Source organism: Mobula hypostoma, chromosome 27 (assembly GCF_963921235.1).
Source record: "Mobula hypostoma chromosome 27, sMobHyp1.1, whole genome shotgun sequence".
NCBI lineage: Eukaryota > Metazoa > Chordata > Chondrichthyes > Myliobatiformes > Myliobatidae > Mobula > Mobula hypostoma.
In genome coordinates, this window is record NC_086123.1 from 29,596,724 (window position 1) to 29,621,815 (window position 25,092).

The 25,092-nt window shown below is 43.0% G+C and overlaps 1 protein-coding gene across 1 annotated transcript; it reads right to left on the reverse strand.

Moving 5' to 3' along the window:
- Positions 1-576: 576 nt before the first annotated feature.
- LOC134338449 (uncharacterized) lies at positions 577-24,163 on the reverse strand. Its single transcript, XM_063034267.1, has 7 exons — positions 23,769-24,163; positions 13,121-13,231; positions 11,870-12,025; positions 5,544-5,680; positions 4,297-4,447; positions 3,627-3,762; positions 577-2,822 (listed from the first exon to the last, which is right to left on the reverse strand). Exons 1-7 carry the CDS (start codon positions 24,114-24,116, stop codon positions 2,722-2,724), a joined length of 1,140 nt encoding a protein of 379 aa, XP_062890337.1. The 5' UTR covers positions 24,117-24,163; the 3' UTR covers positions 577-2,721.
- Between the last annotated feature and the right edge of the window lie 929 nt (positions 24,164-25,092).

Genomic DNA, 25,092 nt, shown 5'->3' on the forward strand with positions numbered 1-25,092 from the left:
CTTTACTGATCCCGAGGGAAATTGGGTTTCGTTACAGCCGCACCAAGAATAGAGCATAAATATAGCAATACAAAAACCACAAACAATCAAACAACAAAATGCAAACTATGCCAGATGGAAAATAAGTCCAGGACCAGTCTATTGGCTCAGGGTGTCTGACCCTCCACGGGAGGAGCTGCAAGTTCGATGGCCACAGGCAGGAACGACCTCCTGTGCCACCCAGTGTTGTATCTTGTCATGTAAAGTAGGATCGTAATATTTTACAAACCAAGTTGCAAGACACAGATCTAGCAGCATTGCAAAGTAGCCAAAACATAAAGGCCTATGAGAACAAAGTCACTGTGGGTACAACATTGCACCGGTAAACACTCGGGCATTGTTTGCATGTTACACAATAATCTGTTCAGATTCACTACCAGCACCATCTAGGACACTGCCAACTGACGAGCAGTGTGCACTCACACAGTCACGCTAAGTGCAGTGAGGCAGTGTTCAGCTGAACATTGTTTGTCTTTTCTTCCCAGATCAACTTTAATTGCTTAATACATTCGTGATTTTATAGAGGCAGCTCGTAGTTACAGATACGTATTTGCACTGCTAAATCTGCTCAGCTTTCAGGTTTGAAGATTGTGAACCATGTATTCTCTCAGGGACAGTACCCAGAAAACAGATTTGGTTGTTCTATTGACAAGTTTATTTTTAGCACGGAATTCTCAATAACAGAATGTGGCATAGTTCAACAATTGTTCTAAACATAAAAACACATTATTTTACAATTATTCCAACATAGCAATTTTATATTTGCCTTTTGACATTCATGATAAATCACAGGGCAAGTAAAATTAAGGTTGGCTGAAAACTCGAATTTTACCAAAGTTCTGCTGAGCAAACCACTGTATTTCATTCACAGATTTAATCCATGAAATGTTTATGGCTTCACAGGCAGAAATCAGAATCCCTTTTACATTACACACCTCTGATTAGATTCTTTGCACGTTGGAATCTAGACTATCATCACAGCAAAGGGATCAAATCTGAGCGGCAAACTTGTCTTATACTCAATCATAAACATTAGTATCGGAGTCATCTAAAATGTTCATTTCAACGAGGTTCTGTCCTAGGTCACTTTCTCATAATCAAAACACTCACTTTGCAACTAATGGCCAATTCATAAATGTACATTTTGTTTATACTTCAGATTTTCACTTTTTTAATTTTTATTTTAACCTTTCTTCTCACAGCTGAAGCTGCATTTCCTAGTTTCTTCAAGAAATAATCAAAATTTTATACCCTGAACCAACCAGTTTGATTGTACATCCTGAACTTTCACTACTTCAAACCAGTTCTTCCTCAACCACCAGATATCCAGCAAATTAGTGACTTAATCAAAACCCAGAGTTAATGACATTCAACCTTTTTTTAAAGGAAGTGACTCTTTTTAAGAGATCTACGACCACCTTTCTTCTCACATTCCTTGAAGAAATGTACAATCTTCTCCTTCTTCCTGCAGGGATATACAGCTCTCCTCTTCCGGATAATTCCCTCCCCTTTGTGAAGCATATTTGAAGTCCTTTTCCCTTCCACCAGACAGAAGCATATATCTCATTATTTCCTGCAGAGATCAGTGGCCCCTATTCTATACAGCAGTCTGCAGCCAACATTCTTCCTGCTGAGATTTAAGCTTTTACCCACCTCTATATGATGGCATTGTTCTTTTTATCCATCCCACCAGGAACTACACTATTCCCTTCAACACCCCCGTAAACATCCATAATGCTTCCCTTCTAGCTTCTAGACAAGATACACATCACCCTAGAAATCAGCAACATTTCACCAGCATTCCTTGGTTTATTGGAAATGGATTTATTTTCTCTCCTTTAACGCCAATACTGAAAAATAAAAGTTTTTAAATAGTTCAGTAATTGCGGGACCTATAGCCTTTTGAGAACGTTCTATATTTTTCTACACTTCATACAAAAAGGGTTTCTTGATTTCATTCTGAAATTTACTATCTCTATTCTTAAAAAAAATTTCTTGTTTCAAGTTCCTCCACCTCAATATCTTACTTACTGATCCAAAACCCTTTGTTTTAAACAGTTGGATATTTTCCCCCACTTCTACTTACACGGTAGTAGGCCAAGTTAGTGAAGCCTCTCATAAACTCTTTCAGCCTTACAAGTTACAGCCACTCTGATGCATCTGAACTGTGCAGCCTCCTGACGAAGGGTCTCGGCCTGAAACGTCGACTGCGCCTCTTCCTATAGATGCTGCTTGGCCTGCTGCGTTCACCAGCAACTTTGATGTGTGTTGCTTGAATTTCCAGCATCTGCAGAATTCCTGTTGTTTATGGTATATTTGTGATGGGTTGACAAGAATCGATGCAACAAAGCTTCTCTTCCCCATTTTGCCATTCTAGCCCTTTGATACCCAAAGTCAATATTCTATTAAATGTTACTTCTTGTAGATGCATAACCCACTGCAAGCTTTAGACTGTACGCCCTTCCGCATCAAGCAGCTGAAACATGTTATAATGCTCTCTTTTTTGTAACCCTAGAAAACTGATAAATCAAACCCGCTAAACAATCAAGGGGAAAAAGGTGACATGATCCGACCAGATTGCAGGGATGCAGCCCAAACTCAAAACAGTACACACTGGGCCACTGTCCAAATCCTAGATTTCCTGAGGCAGGATATGCTCTTGTAGAACCATTTCCGACACCATCACCTGGAGTCTTGAAGCCAGTTTCCGGTTGCAGCAAGTCCAATGGCAGTGGAGCTGAAAGCACGATACTGAACCTCCCACATCCTAAGTGGTACAGCAACTAGAGATACACAAACATGCATTTAGTTAACCAAACATTCTCTCAGTACTTCTTGTACTTACAGTATAGTTAAATGTTCTCCATTCTGCTCTTGATCCCTGAGCTGCAATACTATCATATGGCCTCTGGTACAATGAAGTATTTAAATAGTGGAACAAGTATGATGGACAAAATATAGTATTCATGTTCTCGCACATCTCATCTCAATGATCACTGATCCCAAGATCAACGTGTGAATCTATTGTATATTTGTCTATTGATAACACCCTGGCCACTTTTGTTCTTAGCCATATACTTTTCAGTTTGTGATCTTGGATTATCTTTTTTTCTCTCTCTATCGAGCATGGAAGTTGACTATAGCTTGTTGATTGTAACCTTGAATATTTTACTTCACTCAGATAAGAGCTTCAGTGCGAGTCTTCGCTTTCTGCAAGCATCCCATAATGCACAAAACAAGGCAATCAACTTTCCCAAATCAATACTTAAAAGTCCAATAAATTTCCCTGTCTAATGTCTCCTTCAAACCGTAAGATACACTGCATTAGCATTAACAGGAGGATCCACTTTTAAATTGAAACTCTTTAATAATGAAGTTCAACAAACCAATTTCCTCTCCAAAAATACTGGCTGACATGATGAGTATCCCCACTATTTTCTGTACCTTTTTTTTAATAAATTTCAACATATTTCATAAGCAGCATATACTCTTACACAGTTCCATTAGAAAGAATAGAAACCTGTTTATATTTAAAAGTACACTTAATAACACAAAAATCACGTTTCCATCAGTACAACTTTGCATACCCGTCTGTCCAGGTGAAAGCTGCATCGTATAATGGGTACAGTTGCTTGCACATATATCCCTGGGTAGGAGCTGAACCTCAAAAACTCCTTGAAGCTGAGCAATCCACATCAGCAAGTCCCCATCATGATCTCCCATCTGAAGAGGGAAAATAAAGTCATTTAATCCACAGAGCCACTCAAATCTATATTAATTAACCTCACAAACTATCATCAACAAAAGAAATAAACTAATATGTATCTGCTAACTCTTCCCTATTCCCCAATCTGACCTCAGACCTCTTCTCACCTGCCTATCACCTCCCCTGATGCTCCTCCTCCTTTCCTTTCTCCTGTGGTCCACTCTGCTCTCCTATCAGATCTCTTCCTCTCCTGGCTCTCCTCCTTTCCATACCCGCACCTTTCAATGTGGCATTTTCACCCTTCCTGAAGAAGGGGCTCAGCCAGAAACATTGACTGTTTATTCAATTCCATAGATGTTGCCTGACCTGGTGTTACTCCTGCATTCTGTGTGTGTGGGTTGCTTCAGATTTCCAACATCTGTAGAACATCTCGTGTTTATCTTCTAACTAAGCCCCAGAAATGTTTGAGATGTTCAGAAATGGAACGTACAAAAAGACTGAGAAAAGTATCAGGTCTCTCAATGCTCATTTAATATAAACGGTTTCATTACCTTTACAAAAATATTCCCTGTGCCACCATCTCCTGCTTGTGAGGCCATTAGCAACCAGTTAGATTCCGATAATTCCACCACTGGAGGGAGGAAGTAAGGTCGCTGATAGAACCCACGGATCACCTTTGCTGCTGCTTTGTTACAATTCTTCCTATGGAAAAATAACAGACTTATCTGTTGTCTCTATTCTGTGGTTAAGTATCAAGATTGAAATTTGACCAATAGCCTTTGTTCAATTCACAAGTATATCCACCCTAATTACTTTTTAATTTATTCAGAGAAACAAGTGCTGAAAAGGCCCTTCGAGGTGCACTGCCCAGCATCCCACCGATTAATGCTAGCCTAATCACGGAACAATTTACAATGACCGATTAACCTACCAACCAGTATGTCTTTGGGGCGTCGGAGGAAACCGGAGCACTTGGAGGAAACCCACATATACACGGGAAGAAACATACAAACTTGCCTACAGAGGACAGCGGATTTGAACTCCGAGCTCTGATACCCCATGCTGGAAAAGTGTCACACTAACCGCTACATTACTGTGGTGCCTCTTTAGGACCAAACATCATCCCAAAACCAAGAGAGATTCACCACCATTTCAAAATCATAAAACAAAAGCAAAATGATAGAGGACAATGCAGTTTCAATGCACGTTACTGTGAAACGCAATATGAAGCAACATGGTCCAAGAATGAAGAAATCAGATCAGCCTCTCTCTGAAATTAATCATTAACAATGAAAAGGAGTATCATCAGTGGGACACCTGTTCTGTAAAGGTTGATCAGGAAGCTTAAAATACAATAAGTGGTAACCAAAGTGACACAGTGTAATCGCAATCTCAGTAAATGGGACTGCCATAATTGCGAGAGTCAATAGAGTTGTGGGAGGTGGCAGAACCTGCCCAGTAGCAACATGCCACTGTTTCAAATGGAAGTTTGATTTTGACATCTGACTCATGAATTCACCATTCTTATCTTTACTGGAAAGTCAGTTGACCAAGACAGAAAGAAAATCAGATTCTGACTTTCTTTCAAATGTTAACATTTATTAGGAGATAATCTCCCTTGTTGGTTGTAATTTGCTTCCAAGACAAAACCAAGATTACAATTTACAGGCATAATCAATGCTTTGGAAGGAAGACTTAGTTTAAAAAAAAGTTTGTGTACTGCACTGAATTTGGAATGGATACTTAAGGAGAATCTAACCCTGTATTAATCAAGTAGAATAGAAGCCTTGTGTCTTACCACTGAATTGCCCACTGGAAAAGCCTTTGATGATGGACCTTTTCTAAGAAAGCACCTGGGCTTTTCTCCAGAGAGTCATGAGAGTCCCAGTAACTGCACACAATTGTGTTTTGCAGCACTCGATGTCCACTGAATAACTGCAAAAGAGACAGCAACATAGGCTCAATCCTTTCGCTCAAGTCTGAATGTTTCTTGAACTTGACCTTCTTGATCCGTCTCAGGCCTTCAGCACACCATCTTTTACCAAGACCTCTCCAGAATTATCCATCTGGCATGGGGAACCACACTAATCTAGTTTCATTCTCATCAGTAATGACAAGATAGCTCTGAATTGGCTTTCTGATGCTTGCTTAATTACATCCAGCATCCCTCAAATATCTCTCCTATTTCTTAACTACATTTCTCTTTGCGTATGAGCTGAAACAATTTATGATTGTCACCACTGCCTCCTTCTTTCACTGGCTTGAAATTATCAGACTATTTGTTCCACATTGGGTAGTTGAAATATCCACAAATTAAATATTAGAAGACCAAAACTACGAAGTTTGTATTTTCTTCATTCCCTGCAATATATTCAGTTTCCTAGGTAGTAACTCCATTCTTCTGCTTGGTAAATCTGAGTCTCAGGTAACTTCTTCAAAACCATGGGATTATAATTAACACAATAAGCTTTGGGCCATATATCAATGATATCACCAAGGCCTCTTTCCACACCTACAAATCAGTCTAATCATACTCCAAACAAATTATCTACTCTTTTCCATGCCCCCTTCTCTAAACAAACTAGTCTAGTGTATTGCTGACCAGTCTACTACATTCTATACTGCATGAACTTGAGATCATGAATGACTCCTCTACCAGTGTAATAACATCCAGGATCTCATTCACTCTTTATCTTGTGTTTGTTGATCTTTTGAGTTCTGGTTAAGCAATATCCTAATTTCAAAATTCTTATCTCCAATTTCACTACCATCTACAATTCTGGCTTTGACCACCCTCACTTTTAATTGTTCCACCACTGACAGATTTACCTTTAACTGATGAGGATGAAAGCTCTGGAATGTTCCTATTACTCTTTACTTTTTCAGCATAGCCCTTGATCAAGGTTTTGGTTCTCTGCCGTACTTCCAACACAACTCAGAGTCAACAACTGTTCTATGAATTATCTGCAGGCACTTCGCCAGCAGAGCATAAATAAGTTATTGTCAGTCCTGGGTTTAAGCTGTTCTCTCACACAATGAACTACATGACTGGACATCTTCTCCACATCCTCATTAGCACCTGCCAATCCACACCCAACTTCCTCCCCTGGGAATATTGGTTTCATATTACCCCATCTTGATGATAAAACTGCTCACGGTGGACCAGAAGACTCCCAGTATACCTTAAATGCGCATGGTTTAATAACTTTCCCTGCTGAGCAAGATGGTGTCACCACTACTTCCAAGGTGAGATTTGTTCAACTGGTTCAACTTAATACCAGAGAGTGCATATGGTACACAATCAGAAATTCTTAATCTTCACAGCCATCCTCAAAACAAAAAAAAAACCCAAAGCATGTATGACAGAAACATCAGAACCCCGAAGACCTCCCCCCCCACGTACAAGCAGATGCATCGGCCCTCCCCCTCCCCCCACTTGCACCAGCAAAAGCACTGAACACCCCCCCCCACCATGCAAGCATTAGCAAAAGCCCCCAAAGAGACCTTGATCTAGAGTCCATCAAAAACTACCCAACACTTTGGTGTCTCAGACAGGCTCTCTCTCACCAGCGAGGGGGAGAGAGAGAGAGATGGAGAGATCACTCTTGCACCAATGAGAGTGGGAGGCCAGCAGCTCGCTGTTCCAATCTTCTGTGTCGCTTCTCCGAGCCCCCCCCCCCCCCCCCGGATTACAGGACCGACAGGCTCTCACTCACCACCAAAAGAGAAAGAGACAGAGAGAGGAGATTGCTTGAGTACAGGAGCCTTCTTCTGACAGCAGTGCTGCTCATTCCCCTCATGCTCCTTAACATTGTCAAACAATTCCCACGTTGATGAAAATATAACTGGAACACTGAGCTCAAGAATTCAATAATCAAGCAGATCTCAAATCTGTAACCGGGGATAACAACTTATGGCATTATCTCCTCATCGGCCAGAAGGTTCACGAGTCTGCTCATTTAACTTACTGTGACGTAAATAAACACAACAGCTCTGAAGTTAGTGTTGCTAAGAATTTACAGCAATAGCCTTTAGTGTAACTGAGGAATTCCCTTGAGGAAGCAAGGATTGTACTTTTATGTATGGAAATCTTACAGACTTGTTGCACTGGATTCCAGAGACTAATTTTACATCTCCAGTTCCTCAGGAAGCCATTAGCTTTTAGTGCACAGAATTGAAACCAGCTGAAAGACGAAGGAAAGCACGTATGCACCTTTCCTTTTTCTATATAAAAGCATAAATGAAGCCCCGCATTATCTGGATTACAAATGAAGACATAAATATGAGTGGTGTGCCAGTACATTAGATGCAGCAATAACTCCCCTAAACTTATTGATGGGTCTATCAACATAGAGGTTTTTGGGGCAGTGATAGAATATGTAGGAATTTGTCATCTCATGATGAGAAGGAAAATTTTCCAGAAGTGCCCCTTACTTTCACTCCAATACCAGAGATTAGCTAAAAATTACATCCATTTACACCCAAATTTTATGCACAAATCCTAAATAAAAAAACACTTGGCCCAAGGGACATTATATCATGAATCAATTTGGAATGCATTGAAAAGCTGGTTCAATTCATTATAGAGTATCTGTTGTTCTCCTTGCATAACACACACTAAATGCTGGAGGAACTCAGCGGATCAGGCAGCATCCATGAAAACAAACAGTTGACGTTTCAGGCCGAGACCCTTCATCAGGACTCCGTTCTCCAGCATTTTTGCATATGTTACTTTGGATTTCAGCATCGGAAGGATCTCTTGTGTTTATGTTGTTCCACTAATATCAAGTTGAGAATCTAACTGCATCACAAGTTTCACACTGTGCATTTCCTCTTGCTACAGAAGTCGAGTATTTACAGTCAAACTAAAACCCATTTTTCGCATTTAGTAATTTGGCTACACAGTGTTTCCTTAAAAGGACAGCCTAGAGATGGCCAAACCACTACTCTCTGAAAAGTGTCTCAACAGCCTGTAATATTCACAGGATGTGCTAGATAGCAACTAACAAGTGTTTTTACTGCATTTGGTACTCATTCACTGGGATGCCTCAAAGCTGACACGATTAGTAATATTTTCCACCCAAAACAGGGCACAGCCTGCTCAATGTATGGCCATTGCTGGAGTGGACTTGGAGCCGATTCAAAGCGGTGGATCCAAGATGAGCCAGAGTTCAGGCAGCGGGGTCAGAGCCCAAGAGTGAGGAGCAAGCTGATTTTGACTGATTTAAGCACCGGGCTAGATCAGACGGCTCGGGTATGGGTTGAATTGCTGCAGAGGGATCCAGGCCCAAGAGTGCATTGAGGAGACAGAGCACATTGGGTCTGAGAGTGAGGAACAAGCCGAGGTTTGGCAAATGTAAGTGCCAGGCCAGACTGAAAAGATCAGGATGTTGGAGCTGGTGGCCAGGGGTGGACCATTGTTCAGCTCGCTGCTTATCATGGTTTACTTATCTCTGTGCTGAACTGAGGCTATGGCCTGCAACTAACGGGCTCCTGGCTTTGTGGCTGTGAATTCACTATGTGAACTTTAATTCCAAATGTTGTTTGTTTACTTTTTAATGTTTACATGATTTGTTCTTCCCCCACCCCCACTGGGTGTTTGGCAACCTGCATGCCTTTGGACCATGGGAGGATCCCGCCCCCCCCGCACCCACACCCACACGAGAAGGAACATACAAACCTGTTTACAGAGGATGCTAGAATTGAACTCCAAACTCCAGTGTCTCAAGCTGTAACAGCATCATGTTAAGCGCTATGCTACAGTGCTGCCCCATGACATCCTGGTAATCTGGGCTAATTTCATTCAATTGCATGGTGGATGGCTTACCATGGGTCAAAGGTCATCTGGGAGTCTGCAATCGGTGATGACTTGGTGTGCTTTTGGAGCAGTGGGAGGGAGAAATACCAAAGGCCTGACACAAGCTCTCAGTAGTGCAAAGACACAGAGGGATAAATGATTTGTGGGCATAGACTTTTCTGTATGTTAGCTTTCCACATTTCCTAATGATACAAAACTAGGTGGAACAGCACGTTTTAATGAGGCTCCTGTGATGATTTAAAGGGAAAGACAGATTGAGTGAATGGGCAAATAGAGTGGAGAGGTTTAAGTTCATGCACTTTGGTAAGAGAAATCAAAAGGCAAATCATAATTGTCTTAAAGGAGATAACCTGCTTGTACAGGTGGATCTGTGTGTGCTAGAGATAGTTGACACATCCATATATCGTTAAGGAGGCAAGTGGCATTGTCAATGAGTTGGAGTTTAAAAATATGATGGTTTTCTTGCAATTGTGCAGGGTCTCACCTGGGATACTGCATGCAGTTTGGTCTCCTAATCTAAAAAAAAAGGACATAGTATCTCTGAAGGCAGTACAAAGGAGATTCACCAGGCTAACTCCTGGAATGAGAAGGCTGTCCAACAAGACAGATTAAATAGTTTGGACCAGTATTTCTTAGATTTCAGGAGAATCTAAAGTGATCTTATTCAAACATACAAAAGCTAAGGGAGCTTGACAGGATAAATTTGGGGTGTCTTGAACAAGGAGGCACAACTACAAGATAAAGGGATGGACATTTAAGACTGAACTATCTAGAAACTTCTTCTTGCAGAGGGTGGCTTTCTATGCCTTGGGTGGTGGAAGCTGGTTGATGAGAAATATTTACAATGGAGGTGCATAAGTATTTAATAGATCGAGGAACAAAGTACAAAGAAATGACAGACAAGAGTTTAGGCCAGCACAGATCAGCCATGATCATATTAACTAGTGGGAAGGCCAGAAGGACCTGCTGACCTACTGCTCCTAGTTGCTTGTTCCAATCCCCAGATTCACCTGCTCACAGAGTCCAAGTTAAAAGAGTCTGATCGCTGCTATCTTTGCTTTTCTCCGTGGAGTCAGCTCTCTGAAGTGCAACCTCTACAAATCTCCGCTTTCAATGAAGAAGTTTGTGATTTGAGGGAAGTGAAAAATTATGATGTCAGTCTGAGCCAAGTCTCAACTCCTGCAGATGGGATCAGAGTTCCTGCCAGCCAGTCGTCTAGCACTGGTCTCTAACTTGCAGAAGCGGAATGTCAGCTCTCAGACAGTTATTACGTCCACTGGATTATGATCCTCCCACTGAACATCAGCCACTGCCTGCCAGATTGTCACTAATCTCAAAATGGAACAGAGATGGGGAGGGATTTCTCAGAGAGGGTGGTGAATCTGTGGAATTTGTTGTCACAAGTCACTGTGGGGGTCATGTCACTGGGTGCACTTAAGGCAGAGATTGATGGGTTCTTGATTAATTAGATCGTGAAAGGTTATGGGGAGAAGGCAGGAGAATAGGGTTAAGAGGGAAGTGGATCAGCCATGATGAAATGGACAGCAGACTCAATGGGCTGAATGGCCTAATTCTGCACCTGTGTCTTATGGTCAAATGTCTTTGTTTAATTTGAACAGGACAGAACCAAGGAATTGTCCTGTTTAGGCCCTTCCCTCAATACTCCCCCCATGACACTGAAGAATGTATTGGTAACTGCTTTATGCACTCAGAATTCAAAAAAGTAACTACTATTGTTCCTATTTTCCACACTGCTTTCACATTGCCCATATCTGACTCAAAGTCAAAGTTGAGTCTATTATCACATGCACAAGTACTGTACGCACAGATACTTACTTGCATCGGCATCACAGGCTTTTAGCTTGAAATAGCAGCATTAACAAGAAAAACAATTTCAGCATAAATTATACACAATTTTTACCTTGTTGACAGCTATACCTCCATCACAAAGGATAGGCTAGCCACCTACTTTCTTTACCTTTACAATCTTACCAACTCCCACAGTTGTCTTGATTGTCATCTCCTCCATCCTGATTCCTGTAAGGACTCCATTTTCACAGGGGTTTTTTTTTGTATGTTGTATCTGCTCTAATATGAAAACTTCCATGCCAATGCCTCCAAGTTGTTTTGCTTTCTTCTTAATCCTGGGTATGCTTCTACCAAGGTAGACAGTGCTCTCAATCAGGTGTCCTCCAAGAAGAGGGCAGATTTAGCACACCAAAGAGCTGAAATCCATTCTATAGGCAACTGAATCATGGTCAAGTAGTTACAAAGAAGGTATAGAGAAAGCTTCCTTATGCACTTACCTGAGTTAGAAATGGCACAGTGAACTCCCTGATGGCAACCCATTCTTCAGCCCCATCTGTTACTACAAGGGGTAGATTCTGACGCAGATACTTTTGAAGAACAACCTTTGGATCCACTTTCTGCAGAGATTCCACTGTTGGGTATTTCTGGCATACCTTTACAAGTAAATATGCAACTATTGAAGGTTTCAAACAAACAACTCTAATAATTTAAAACAGATACTCGCTGCAGAAAATAATTAAATTTTTCAACAATGTTTATTTTCCCTTAAACTCTAATCTGAAGCACAAGCTCCACCACAACTTGGATTCCAGATGCCAAGTATTTCGCAAACTGTAGCTTACACGTGAGCCTAGACCAAGACTTTGGCAGGTTACTGGTGCCTAATATAGTGCTGACTTCATGGGTTCAATTGCTGGCAAAATATTCTTTTCTTTTGCTTGAGGATACCAAGGCCAATTATAGTCATCCAAACTAACTTAAGGACATTAGAGTACAATGTCCAATTGTACTACAAGACATCAACTAAAGCACTTAATGGTAGGGGTCCAAGGCATAAAAAACGTTGGAAACCCTTGAACTAAAGCAATAAATGCGTACAAAATCCTATAGTTTCAACCTATCAGTAAAACTCATTTTCTCTTCAAAAAATATTATTTTACCACAAAAATTAACTGAAAATGATCATTTGTTTCTTCCCCCCACATTAACCAGCAGGAAAGGGGACGTGTTCCTTATATTACCATTGTGCAACATACACCGTCTCAAATAGGCATCAGTACAGTTCATAAATAGTTGGCCAATGGTGTGGTGGCATCTGCACTGGATTTTGAGGCGAGTGGTCCTGGTTACAAATCCAGCCAGCATCTTGCACGTTTTCCATCCATGCTGGGTTGAACATTAAGCTAACAACTCAGCCTCGTAAAAAAACTAACAGGCAAAAATACTAAAGAAATAGCAAGCTTGCCACCCGATGTGCCACAAAATGTGGAAAGGCACAGCTCATAAACACTGGCTCAGGGGCGATGACAGATAATCAAATCATTCAATCCCAATTCCTTATAGTTAGCCTGACCACACAATACAAGTTGGCCCGGGGGGGGGGGAGGGGGTATAATAAAAATCGAGTGGTAATGTTATTTTCACATTAGAACAAGATCTGAACTCCCTCGATCGAAGTTTCATCCTAGCTTCAGAAAGACTTTGAGGTATAATGTTAGAAACTTTTGTCACAATAGTTCTGAACTCACATTGATGCAGTCTGTGAGCTGCAAGGACTCAAGGCCCCTTGCAAAGTAATAGGGGTTCCTGATCAGGCAGTCTGTATTGGAGTACAACGTCCAATCCCAATAAGGCAGCAACTGAAAATAAGAAACACACTTCCGTGAGAATTGTTCCATCTTTCAAACCCACAACTAATATTGAATGGGTGAAATTTCTGGAGGAAAGGGACTAGAGACTGGAAAGGAAAAAGTTCGGTCATGTTCCTTAACCTGGAGCTAAAACTCCAGAAAATATAATTTTACCTTCTCCCTAGTCCTTGGCACAAAAGCTTCAACAGCATAGACCTAGAATCAAAAGCCTAATAGCAGTACTAGTCCATTCCTGCAGCAGCACCATAAACCAAAGTCTTCGATCAACATCTGCATAAGTGACCCAAGTTGGATTTCGACTTGAAATATCAGGGTGGTACGGTAGCAAAGTGGTTAACACAATGCTTTACAGTACAGGCGATCTGGGTTCAATTCCCACAGCTGCCTGTAAGTTTATATCCTCACCTGTGACTGCGTGGGTTTTCTCTGGATGCTGTAAATTTTCTACTGGTTGGTAAGTTAGTTAGGATATGATTAATTCAGGGGATTGCTGGCAGTGGCTCGAAGATCTGGAAGAGCCTATTCTGCACTGTATCTCAATAAATAAATAAATAATCTATAAACTCTTCAGCCTCCATTCCTCCATGCTGCCTGACTCAATAAGTTCCTCCAGCAGTGCTTGCTGTTCCTAAAATTCTTATCACCCTAGTCAACCAAGACCCTGAATAGCATCCTTTCTCCTGGCTTGATATCACGATTACACCTAACATTGGTCAAGTTCTTAAATTGGGATTTGACACTTGGCCAAGTCTCGGGGGGTGTTTCAGGATTTGTTACTTCTACAAAGCTGAAATTGCCAACGTACTGCAAGCAGTGTCAGCCTCCTCCCCCCAATTACTCATATCATTTTAAGCCTGGAGTTAGAATGTCTCGAACAAGCCTGATCCAACTCATTGCTCAAAAACTCCAGCATGAAAACTGATATAAACTTGGCACCTGATCTGATGTCAACATCTGGCAGCATGAAAGCAAACTCCCCTGTGATCAACTTAGTGAAGCACAGAAGCCTGGCCAACAGCACCTCACCAAGATAGGAGGAAAGTTGGACGGCTGTGGGCCTGTACTCACTGGAATTCAGAAAATTGAAGGGAGAATCTCATTGAAACCTAGTGAATGTTGAAAAGCCCCAAAAGAGTAGATGTGGAGAGGATATTTCCTACGGTGGGGAGTCTAAAACCAGAGGACATCACCTCAGAATAGAGGGACATCCATTTAGAATGGAGATGAGGAATTTCTTCAGCCAGAGAGTGGCAAATCTGTGGAATTTGTTGCCATAGGTGGCTGTGGTGGCCAAGTCATTAGGTATACGTAAGGCAGAGATTGATAGATTCATTAATCAGGACATGAAGGAATATGCGGTAAGGCAGGAGATTGAGGGCTGATAAGAAAATTGGATCAGCCATGATGAAATTGAGGAACAGACACAATGGGGCAAATGGCCCAGTTCTTATGATCTTAAGATGGCAGTTTAAACCCTAAAAGCATAACTGGTGCACATCTTACAGCTCAGCTGACTGTAGTTTCTTACTCATCCTTTTTTACTCTGCAAAATTTCACAAAAGAATGCAATTCAAAAGTGATTTTCATAAAATTATGGACAAATATTATGTTAATTAACAAGTAGATCAACTTAAATCATGAGCTCACATAGGCTCTAAATAATCTCTGTATATAACCTTTACTGTTGTACTCACATCCACTTGGAATCAAGGTCAAAATACTATTTGCTATCCTAATTGCTTGTTGCACTGGCTCAGGCTTTCAGTGAGTCATACAGAAGGACATCCAGGTCTCTCTGAACACCAATGCTTTTGATTCTTTTATCACCCAAACACTGTTCTTCAATGTTTTCCCCTTCTACCAAAGTAGGTCATACGCTTTGGGGATCCTCGGTTTTATTAACAGTTAAATATTTATGGGGTGGCAGCCTGGAGATCTGTCTCTGCCAAAGGAGGTGTAAGGTGCTCCTTTCCCCTGCTAGCCTGCAGGTCACCCTTGGGCAAGGTGTAGCACCTGCTTAGCCCCCGATCAGTGCAATGTGAAGCCATGGGACCAGGTGGTGGATGGTCGTATGAGCAGCTGGTGCACATCACAAGTCCTGGTTATGCGACCACTGACGCCAAGCAGACGATCTCTGAAGAGTATTGATAATGGCTGGGGTTACCCGTCTTGTAAAGACACTGCCCAGAAGGCGGCAATGGGAAAACACTTCTGTAGAAAAATTTACCAAGAACAGTCAGCGTCATGGAAAGACTATGATTGCCTACATTATATGACATAGCACTTAACAATCAAAATATTTAGAAAAGCAAGGGTATTATGTCAATATTGAAATAGTGGGTAGCTCTCCAGATAGTTTATGGAGCATGTCAAGGTTTCAGAAGGCAACAGAAGAGACTTACTAGGATGAAACCAAATATTAAAAGACGTAGGGAGAAATTTGCTTTCTCGAAATCACCAGTAGCTCTGATAGAGAAATACATCCACATTGTTTTCAGTGCCCATGGTCAGCAACCACAAATTTGCAAAAAAAAAAATTATTTTTAGTGTGAATTGACAATGTGTGTAATTGTAATCTAGAATGTATTGCTGGAAGCACAGGTGAAAGCAACTTTAACAGTAACTTTCAAGAGGGAATTGCGTAAATAAGCAAAAAAGTTACAGGGCGCACATAGGGGAATAGGATTAGTCTGTGAAAAACATAGAAAACATAGAAAATAGGTGCAGGAGTAGGCCATTCGGCCCTTCGAGCCTGCACCGCCATTTATTATGATCATGGCTGATCATCCAACTCAGAACCCTGCACCAGCCTTCCCTCCATACCCTCTGATCCCCCTAGCCACAAGGGCCATATCTAACTCCCTCTTAAATATAGCCAATGAACTGGCCTCAACTGTTTCCTGTGGCAGAGAATTCCACAGATTCACCACTCTCTGTGTGAAGAAGTTTTCCCTAATCTCAATCCTAAAAGGCTTCGCCTTTCTCCTCAAACCATGACCCCTCGTTCTGGACTTCCCCAACATCGGGAACAATCTTCCTGCATCTAGCCTGTCCAATCCCTTTAGGATTTTATATGTTTCAATCAGATCCCCCTTCAATCTTCTAAATTCCAATGAGTACAAGCCTAGTTCATCTAGTCTTTCTTCATATGAAAGTCCTCCTGCCATCCCAGGAATCAATCTGGTGAACCTTCTTTGTACTCCCTCTATGGCAAGGATGTCTTTCCTCAGATTAGGGGACCAAAACTGCACACAATACTCCAGGTGTGGTCTCACCAAGGCCTTGTACAACTGCAGTAGTACCTCCCTGCTCCTGTACTCGAATCCTCTTGCTATGAATGCCAGCATACCATTCGCCTTTTTCACCGCCTGCTGTACCTGCATGCCCACTTTCAATGACTGGTGTATAATGACACCCAGGTCTCGTTGCACCTCCCCTTTTCCTAATCGGCCACCATTCAGATAATAATCTGTTTTCCTATTTTTGCCACCAAAGTGGATAACTTCACATTTATCCACATTAAGTTGCATCTGCCATGAGTTTGCCCACTCACCCAACCTATCCAAGTCACCCTGCATCCTCTTAGCATCCTCCTCACAGCTAACACTGCCACCCAGCTTCGTGTCATCTGCAAACTTGGAGATGCTGCATTTAATTCCCTCATCCAAGTCATTAATATATATTGTAAACAACTGGGGTCCCAGCACTGAGCCTTGCGGTACCCCACTAGTCACTGCCTGCCATTCTGAAAAGGTCCCATTTATTCCCACTCTTTGCTTCCTGTCTGCTAACCAATTCTCTATCCACATCAATACCTTACCCCCAATACCGTGTGCTTTAAGTTTGCACACTAATCTCCTGTGGGGGACCTTGTCAAAAGCCTTTTGAAAATCCAAATATACCACATCCACTGGTTCTCCCCTATCCACTCTACTAGTTACATCCTCAAAAAATTCTATGAGATTCGTCAGACATGATTTTCCTTTCACAAATCCATGCTGACTTTGTCCGATGATTTCACCGCTTTCCAAATGTGCTGTTATCACATCTTTGATAACTGACTCCAGCAGTTTCCCCATCACCGACGTTAGGCTAACCGGTCTATAATTCCCCGGTTTCTCTCTCCCTCCTTTTTTAAAAAGTGGAGTTACATTAGCCACCCTCCAATCCTCAGGGACTAGTCCAGAATCTAACGAGTTTTGAAAAATTATCACTAATGTATCCACTATTTCTTGGGCTACTTCCTTAAGCACTCTGGGATGCAGACCATCTGTCCCTGGGGATTTCTCTGCCTTTAATCCCTTCAATTTACCTAACACCACTTCCCTGCTAACATGTATTTCCCTCAGTTCCTCCATCTCACTGGACCCTCTGTCCCCTACTATTTCTGGAAGATTATTTATGTCCTCCTTAGTGAAGACAGAACTAAAGTAATTATTCAATTGGTCTGCCATGTTCTTGCTCCCCATAATCAATTCACCTGTTTCTGTCTGTAGGGGACCTACATTTGTCTTTACCACTCTTTTCCTTTTTACATATCTATAAAAGCTTTTACAGTCCATTTTTATGTTCCCTGCCAGTTTTCTCTCATAATCTTTTTTCCCCTTCCTAATTAAGCCCTTTGTCCTCCTCTGCTGAACTCTGAATTTCTCCCAGTCCTCAGGTGAGCCACTTTCTCTGGCTAATTTGTATGCTTCTTCTTTGGAATTGATACTATCCCTAATTTCTCTTGTCAGCCACGGGTGCACTACCTTCCTTGATTTATTCTTTTGCCAAACTGGGATGAACAATTGTTGTAGTTCATCCATGCAACCCTTAAATGCTTGCCATTGCATATCCACCGTCAATCCTTTAAGTGTCATTTGCCAGTCTATCTTAGCTAATTCATGTCTCATACCTTCAAAGTTACCCCTCTTTAAGTTCAGAACCTGTGAAAGAGCACACAAGAGTATAATAGGTCAAACAGCCATTTAGTATCATTCTAAAGTCTTTCTTTCACTTTAAAATAAAGTCTGAAAAGTAAATCAGAGTCCCAGCCAGATGATTAAATGTGATAGCATCTCATCAACTCCAGGAAAATGATATACAATTTGAAATCAGGCCACAAAGATGATTATTTCTCAGAAGTACAAGTTAGGTCTTCAAATATTTCTCTTTCCACAGATGTGTTTGATCCTTTGACTGTTTCCAGCATTTTCTATTTTTATTTTAGATTTACAACATTTGCAGGTTTTTTTAATTTTCAAAAATAAAATGAGCACGAGGGTCGAGGCAAGGTAGGTTGCCTGTGTAAAATAGAGACAGGAAGCATGTGTGTGAGGCTGGTGTTCTGTGCTCGTCAGATGTGGGAAGTCTGGGAGACCTCCAGCCTCCCGGACGGCCACATCTGCATCTGGTGCATCGAGCCGCAGCTCCACGGGGACCATGTTAGGGAACCGGAGATGCAGCTCGATGACCTTCGTCCCATCAGGGAGAATGAGGAGGAGCTACAGGCAGGCAGACACACCGAGGCCTCAGGAGACAGACAAGTGGGTAACAGGAGAGGGAAGGGCAAGAATCAGATACTAGAGAGCACCCCTGTGGCTGTCCCCCTTAACAATAAGTACTCCTACTTGAGTACTGTTGGCGGGGGGGGGGATGGCTTACATGGGGGAAGCAACAGTGGCTGCGCCTCTGGCACGGAGTCTGACCCTGTGGCTCAGAAGGGTAGGGAAAGGAAGAGAGTGGCAGCAGTGATAGGGGACTCTATAGTCAGGGTGTCAGACAGGTAATTCTGCGGACACAGGAAAGAAACACGGATGGTAGTTTGCCTCCCAGGTGCCAGGGCCGGGATGTTTCTGATCGCGTCCATGATATCCTGAAGTGGGAAGGTGAACAGCAAGAGGTCGTGGTACATATTAGTACCAACGACATAGGTAGGAAAAGGGAGGAGGTCCTGAAAACAGACCACAGGAAGTCAGGAAGGAAGCTGAGAAGCAGGACCTCAAAGGTAGTAACCTTGGGATTACTGCCTGTGCCACGTGACAGTGAGTATAGGAATAGAATGAGGTGGAGGGTAAATGCATGGCTAAGGGATTGGAGCAGGGGGCAGGGATTCAGATTGCTAGATCATTGGGACCTCTTTTGGGGCATGCGTGAGCTGTACAAAAAGGACGGGTTCCACTTGAATTCCAGGGAGACCAACATCCTGGCAGGGGGGTTTGCAAAGGCTATTGGGGAGAGTTTAAACTAGACTTGCTGGGGGGATGGGAACCAAACTGAAGAGACGGTTGGCTCACAAATAAAGAAAGCTTGTAGACAGTGCAAGAGGGAGGATAGGCAGGTGATAAAGAAGGGACGTGCTCAGACCAATGGTTTGAGATGTGTCTATTTTAATGCAAGGAATACTATGAACAAAGCAGGTGAGCTTAGAGCGTGGAGCTATGATGTTGTGGCCATTACAAAGACTTGGATGGCTAAGGGGCAGGAATGGATACTCAGAGTGCCAGGCTTTAGATGTTTCAGAAAGGACAGGGAGGGAGTCAAAAGAGGTGGGGGTGTGGCACTGCTGATCAGGGGTAGTGTCACGGCTGCAGAAAGGGAGGACGTCATAGAGGGATTGTCTATGGCGTCTCAAAGGGTGGAAGTTAGGAACAGGAAGGGATCAATAACTCTACTGGGTGGTTTTTATACACCACCCAATAGTAACAGGGACATCGAGGAGCAGATAGGGAGACAGATTCTGGGAAGGTGTAATAATAACAGGGTTGTTGTGGTGGCGGATTTTAATTTCCCAAGTATTGATCGGCATCTCCCTGAAGCAAGGGGCTCAGGTGGTGTGGAGTTTGTTAGGTGTGTTCAGGAAGGTTTCTTAGCACAATATGTAGATAAGCCTACAAGATGAGAAGCTGTACTTGATCTGGTATTGGGAAATGAACCTGGTCAGGTGTCAGATCTCTAAGTGGGAAAGCATTTTGGAGATAGTGATCACAATGCTATCTCCTTTACCATGGCATTGGAGAGGGATAGGAACAGACAAGTTAGGAAAGTGTTTAATTAGAGTAAGGGGAAATATAAGGCTATCAGGCAGAAACTTGGAAGCATAAATTGGGAACAGATGCTCTCAGGGAATGTGGCAAATGTTCAGGGGATATTTGCTTGGAGTTCTGCATAGGTATGTTCCAATGGGACAGGGAAAGGATAGTCGGATACAGGAACCGTCATGTACAAAGGTTGTTGAAAATCTAGTCAAGAAGAAAAGCTCACGAAAGGTTCAAAAAACTAGGTAATGATAGAGATCTAGAAGATTGTAAGGCCAGCAGAAGGAGGTTAAGAATGAAATTAGGAGAGCCAGAAGAGGCCATGAGAAGGCCTTGACAGATAGGATTAAGGAAAACCCCAAGGCATTCTACAAGTATGTGAAGAGCAAGAGGATAAGACGTGAAAGAATAGGACCAATCAAGTGTGACAGTGGAAAAGTGTGTATGGAACCGTAGGAGATAACAGTGGTACTCAATGAATACTTTGCTTCAGTATTCACTATGGAAAAGGATGTAGGCAATTGTAGGGATAACTTACAGTGGACTGAAAAGCTTGAGCATATAAATATTAAGAAAGAGGATATGCTGGAGATTTTGGAAAGCATCAAGTTGGATAAGTAATTGGGACCGGATGAGATTTACCCCAGGCTACTGTGGGAGGCGAGGGAGGAGATTGCTGAGCCTCTGGTGATGATCTTTGCAACATCAGTGGGGACAGGAGAGGTTCCGGAGGATTGAAGGGTTGCGGATGTTGTTCCCTTATTCAAGAAAGGGGGTAGAGATAGCCCAGGAAATTAGGAACCAGGGAGTCTTACTTCAGTGGTTGGTAAGTTGATGGAAAAGATCCTGAGAGGCAGGATTTATGAACATTTGGAGAGTGCACCTTAGAAGACTGATTGAATTTTTTGAGGATGTGACTAAACACGTTGATGAAGGTAGAGCAGTAGATGTAGTGTATATGGATTTCAGCAAGGCATTTGATAAGGTACCCCATGCAAGGTTAATGAAAAAGTAAGGAGGCATGGGATCCAAGGGGACTTTGCTTTGTGGATCCAGAAATGGCTTGCCCACAGCAGGCAAAATGTGGTTGTAGATGGGTCATATTCTGTATGGAGGTCAGTGACCAGTGGTTTGCCTCAGGGATCTGTTCTGGGACCCCTACTCTTCATGATTTTTATAAATGACTTGATGAGGAAGTGGAGGGATGGGTTAGTAAATTTGCTGATGACACAAAGGTTGGGGGTGTTTGGATAGTGTGGAGGGCTGACAGAGGTTATTGCGAGACATTGAAAGGACACAAAACTGGGCTGAGAAATGGCAGATGGAGTTCAACCCAGATAAATGTGAGGTGGTTCGTGTTGGTAGGTCAAGTATGATGGCAGAATATAGTATTAATGCTAAGACTCTTGGCAATGTGAAGAATCAGAGGGATCTTGGGGTCTGAGTCCATAGGGCACTCAAAGCTGTTACGCAAGTTGACTCTGTAGTTAAGAAGGCATATGGTGCATTGGCCTTCATCAATTGTGGGATTGAGTTTAGGAGCCAAGAGGTAATGTTGTAGCTATAAGACCCTGGTCAGACCTCATTTGGAGTACTGTGCTCAGTTCTGGTCGCCTCACCACAGGAAGGATGTGGAAACCATCAAAAGGGTTCAGAGGAGATTTACAAGGATGTTGCCTGGATTGGGGAGCATACCTTATGAGATTAGGTTGAGTGAACTCGGCCTTTTCTCCTTGGAGCAATGGAAGATGAGAAGTGACCTGATACAGGTGTATAAGATAATGAGAGGCATTGATTGTGTGGATAGTCAGAGGCTTTTTCCCAGGGCTGAAATGGCTAGCACGAGAGGGCACAGTTTTAAGATGCTTGGAAATAGGTACAGAGGAGATGTCAGGGGTAAGTGTTTTTTTTTACGCAGAGCATGGTGAGTGCGTGGAATGGACTGCTGAGGACGGTGGTGGAGATGGATACGATAGGCTCTTTTAAGAGACTCCTGGATGGGTACATGGAGCTTAGAAAAATAGAGGGCTATGAGTAACCCTAGGTAATTTCTAGAGTAAGGACATGTTCGGCACAGCTTTGTGGGCCGAAAGGCCTGTATTGTGCTGTTGGCTTTCTGTGTTTCTATGTTTCATAAGTGAAAATGACAGTGAAGTTACTGGATTGGCATTAAAAACAAGCCTATCTGGTTCATTAATGTCTTGTCGGGAAATTTGCTTCCCTTATCTGTTTCAGCCAACTGCACATTCTGGTTAAATGATTACACCAGTAATTCAGAGGCCTGAACAAATGATCTAAACATACAAGGTCAGATCTCACCAGTGCAGCTGAGTAATCTGAATTGTTAGTTACTCTGACAACAAAATGATTGGATCAATATAAATAAAACCCCATCTGGTTTTGTGATTTCCTTCTTATGTAAAACATACACCAAGGCCAATAAACAAGCAACTTTATGGCTGACTCTCTTAAATGACCTGTGAAATGGCCCAGCAAGCCACTCATTTCAAGGGACGAGATCATGGGCAATCCCCTTACCGTCATGTCAATAAGTAAACAAGGCCAAGTCTTCACACCATATTGTTACTGAAGACAACACATTTTCCATCAGTGATAAATCCGATTCTGAAGTGCAAACCTCCAGGGGGAAAGAAACTGCCCCTCGTTTCTGAAATTCTTACAAAATAATTCAACAACAGAATTTCACTCAGCAATGGGAGGGGGGGGGGAATGGCTGCAATGTGATTAAGGTGGCTAAATAAAGGAACAAGAGTTAATGGAACAAGCCACCACAGGAAGTGATAGAGGTGGAGAAGTGGTACAATTACAATTCTTAATAAAGATTTATGAGTGGTGGGGTGGAGATACATCTCCACCAACGGAGGTGCACAGTGCTCCTTCCCTCCACTAGCCTGCAGGTCACCCTTGGGCAAGATGTAGCACCTGCTTAGCCACCCCATGATCAGGGTCATGTGAAGCCATGGGAGCAAGTGGTGGATGCTGGTAAGTGCCGGTTCTGCATCCACTGACGCCTGGCAGACAATCTGTGATGGGTATTGATAATGGCTGGGGTCAAGGTGGCAATGGCAAACCATTTCTGTAGAAAGATTTGCCACCAAGGACAATCATGATTGCCCATGTCATATGAGAGGGCACATAATGAAGATAATGAGGAATAGACATTTAGACAGGTAAATGGATAGAAAAGTTTTAGAGGAAAACGGGGCAAATGGGTCAGTATGGGCTGAAGGGCCTGGTACTATAATTGTTGCGTTACATGCAGTAAGGTACAGTGAAAACCTTTCGTTTGTATACCATCCAGAAGGATCATTCTTTTAAACAAGTACACGTACACGTGCTAATGTAAAAGAGGGAATATACTGCTTCAGTAAGTGCAGTGCAGATAGGCAAATATAGTCCAAGGCCACAAGGAGGTACAGTACCGGTAAAAAGCAGCTGTTTCCAGCCTGTCTCTTGCCAGGAAAGAGCGCAGTGCGTATACCCACCTGAATGAGCAGGACGCGGCCGCAGAAGCTGAGGAAACGGGCGGCTGGGCCTCCGCAGAGGAAGAGGCAGCCGGGCAGGAGCAGGAGCAGCAGGACGCCGGCGGCCAGCACTAGGCTGCAGTCGCCGTTCGGGCCGGAAGAAGGACAGGCCCCGCAGCGCAACAGCGGCTCCAACACCCGCAGGCGCTCCGGGCGCGACGCGGGCAGCCGCCGCTCCCGCTGCAGCCGCTCGAACTCGCCGTCAAAGTAGGCGAGCTTGCGGGCCAGGGGTAGCGAGCGCAGCCCCGACGCCGAACTGCTGTCCTTGTCCTTACCCCTGCGCCTATCTCTGCCCCGCCGGCCTACCATCGCGACTCTTCCACCCGATGCCCGAAGCCCATTCGGCAGCTCCAGTATTTGACCCAACCCCCGCCCCAGACCAACCTATACTCGAAATAAATGCAAAGCCCACCCGCTGCTGGCTGACTGCGGCAGTGGCTTTACTCAAGCGCCAGTTAAAGAATGTCCTGCATTCATAGAGCGTTAATGGGTAATATAACGACCTTTCACAGGAATACAATCAAAATAAAATAATTGGAAGGACACAGACTCTTTACCATTCTATAAATACCTGTGACTTAATTTCATTTTCCTCAAATACCGTTATGCGCCGTGTCGTATGATGGAGCCGGCCATGGCCTTTCCATAACCTTGATTGTTCTTGGCAATTTTTTTCTATTAGAAGTGGTTTTGCATTGCCTTCTGGCAGCTTCAGAATGCAAGGGGACTGAGCAGGTGCTACACCTTGCCCAAGGGTGACCTGCAGGCTAGCAAAGGGAAGGAACCCCGTACACCTCCTTTGATGGAGACGTATTTCCACCCTGCCACACTACATTTAGTTATATACAGGCATCCGTTAGGCTCGTGAGACCATGGATTTGCGCCTTGGAAGGTTTCCAGGGCGCAGGCCTAGGCAATGTTGTATGGAAGACCTGCAGTTGCCCATGCTGCAAGTCTCCCCTCTCCACGCCACCGATGTTGTCCAAGGGAAGGGCACTAGGGCCGATACAGCTTGGCACCGGTGTCGTCGCAGAGTAATGTGTGGTTAAGTGCCTTGCTCAAGGACGCAACATGCTGCTTCAGCTCAAACTAGCGACCTTCAGATCACTAGACCGACGCCTTAACAACTTGGCCACGCGCCAACCATTTAGTTATATATGCAATAAAAACACCTCTTCTATATTGTTAATCATTTTGCCACCTATTCAATACCTTGACATCTCTTTGATCAAGGATCTTTCAGTGTCAAACTTTGTTTTTTGAAAAGCTGTTATAAAGTGCCTTA

Excerpts from the sequence above, each read along its gene's own strand:
- LOC134338449 (XM_063034267.1), bottom strand. The coding sequence starts at position 24,116 with ATGGTAGGCCGGCGGGGCAGAGATAGGCGCAGGGGTAAGGACAAGGAC. Across the intron at positions 5,681-11,869 it reads CTGTGCCATTTCTAACTCAG|TTATTCAGTGGACATCGAGT; the intron begins GTAAGTGCATAA and ends TCTCTTTTGCAG. Across the intron at positions 2,823-3,626 it reads GCTTTCACCTGGACAGACGG|TTGCTGTACCACTTAGGATG; the intron begins GTATGCAAAGTT and ends GTGTATCTCTAG.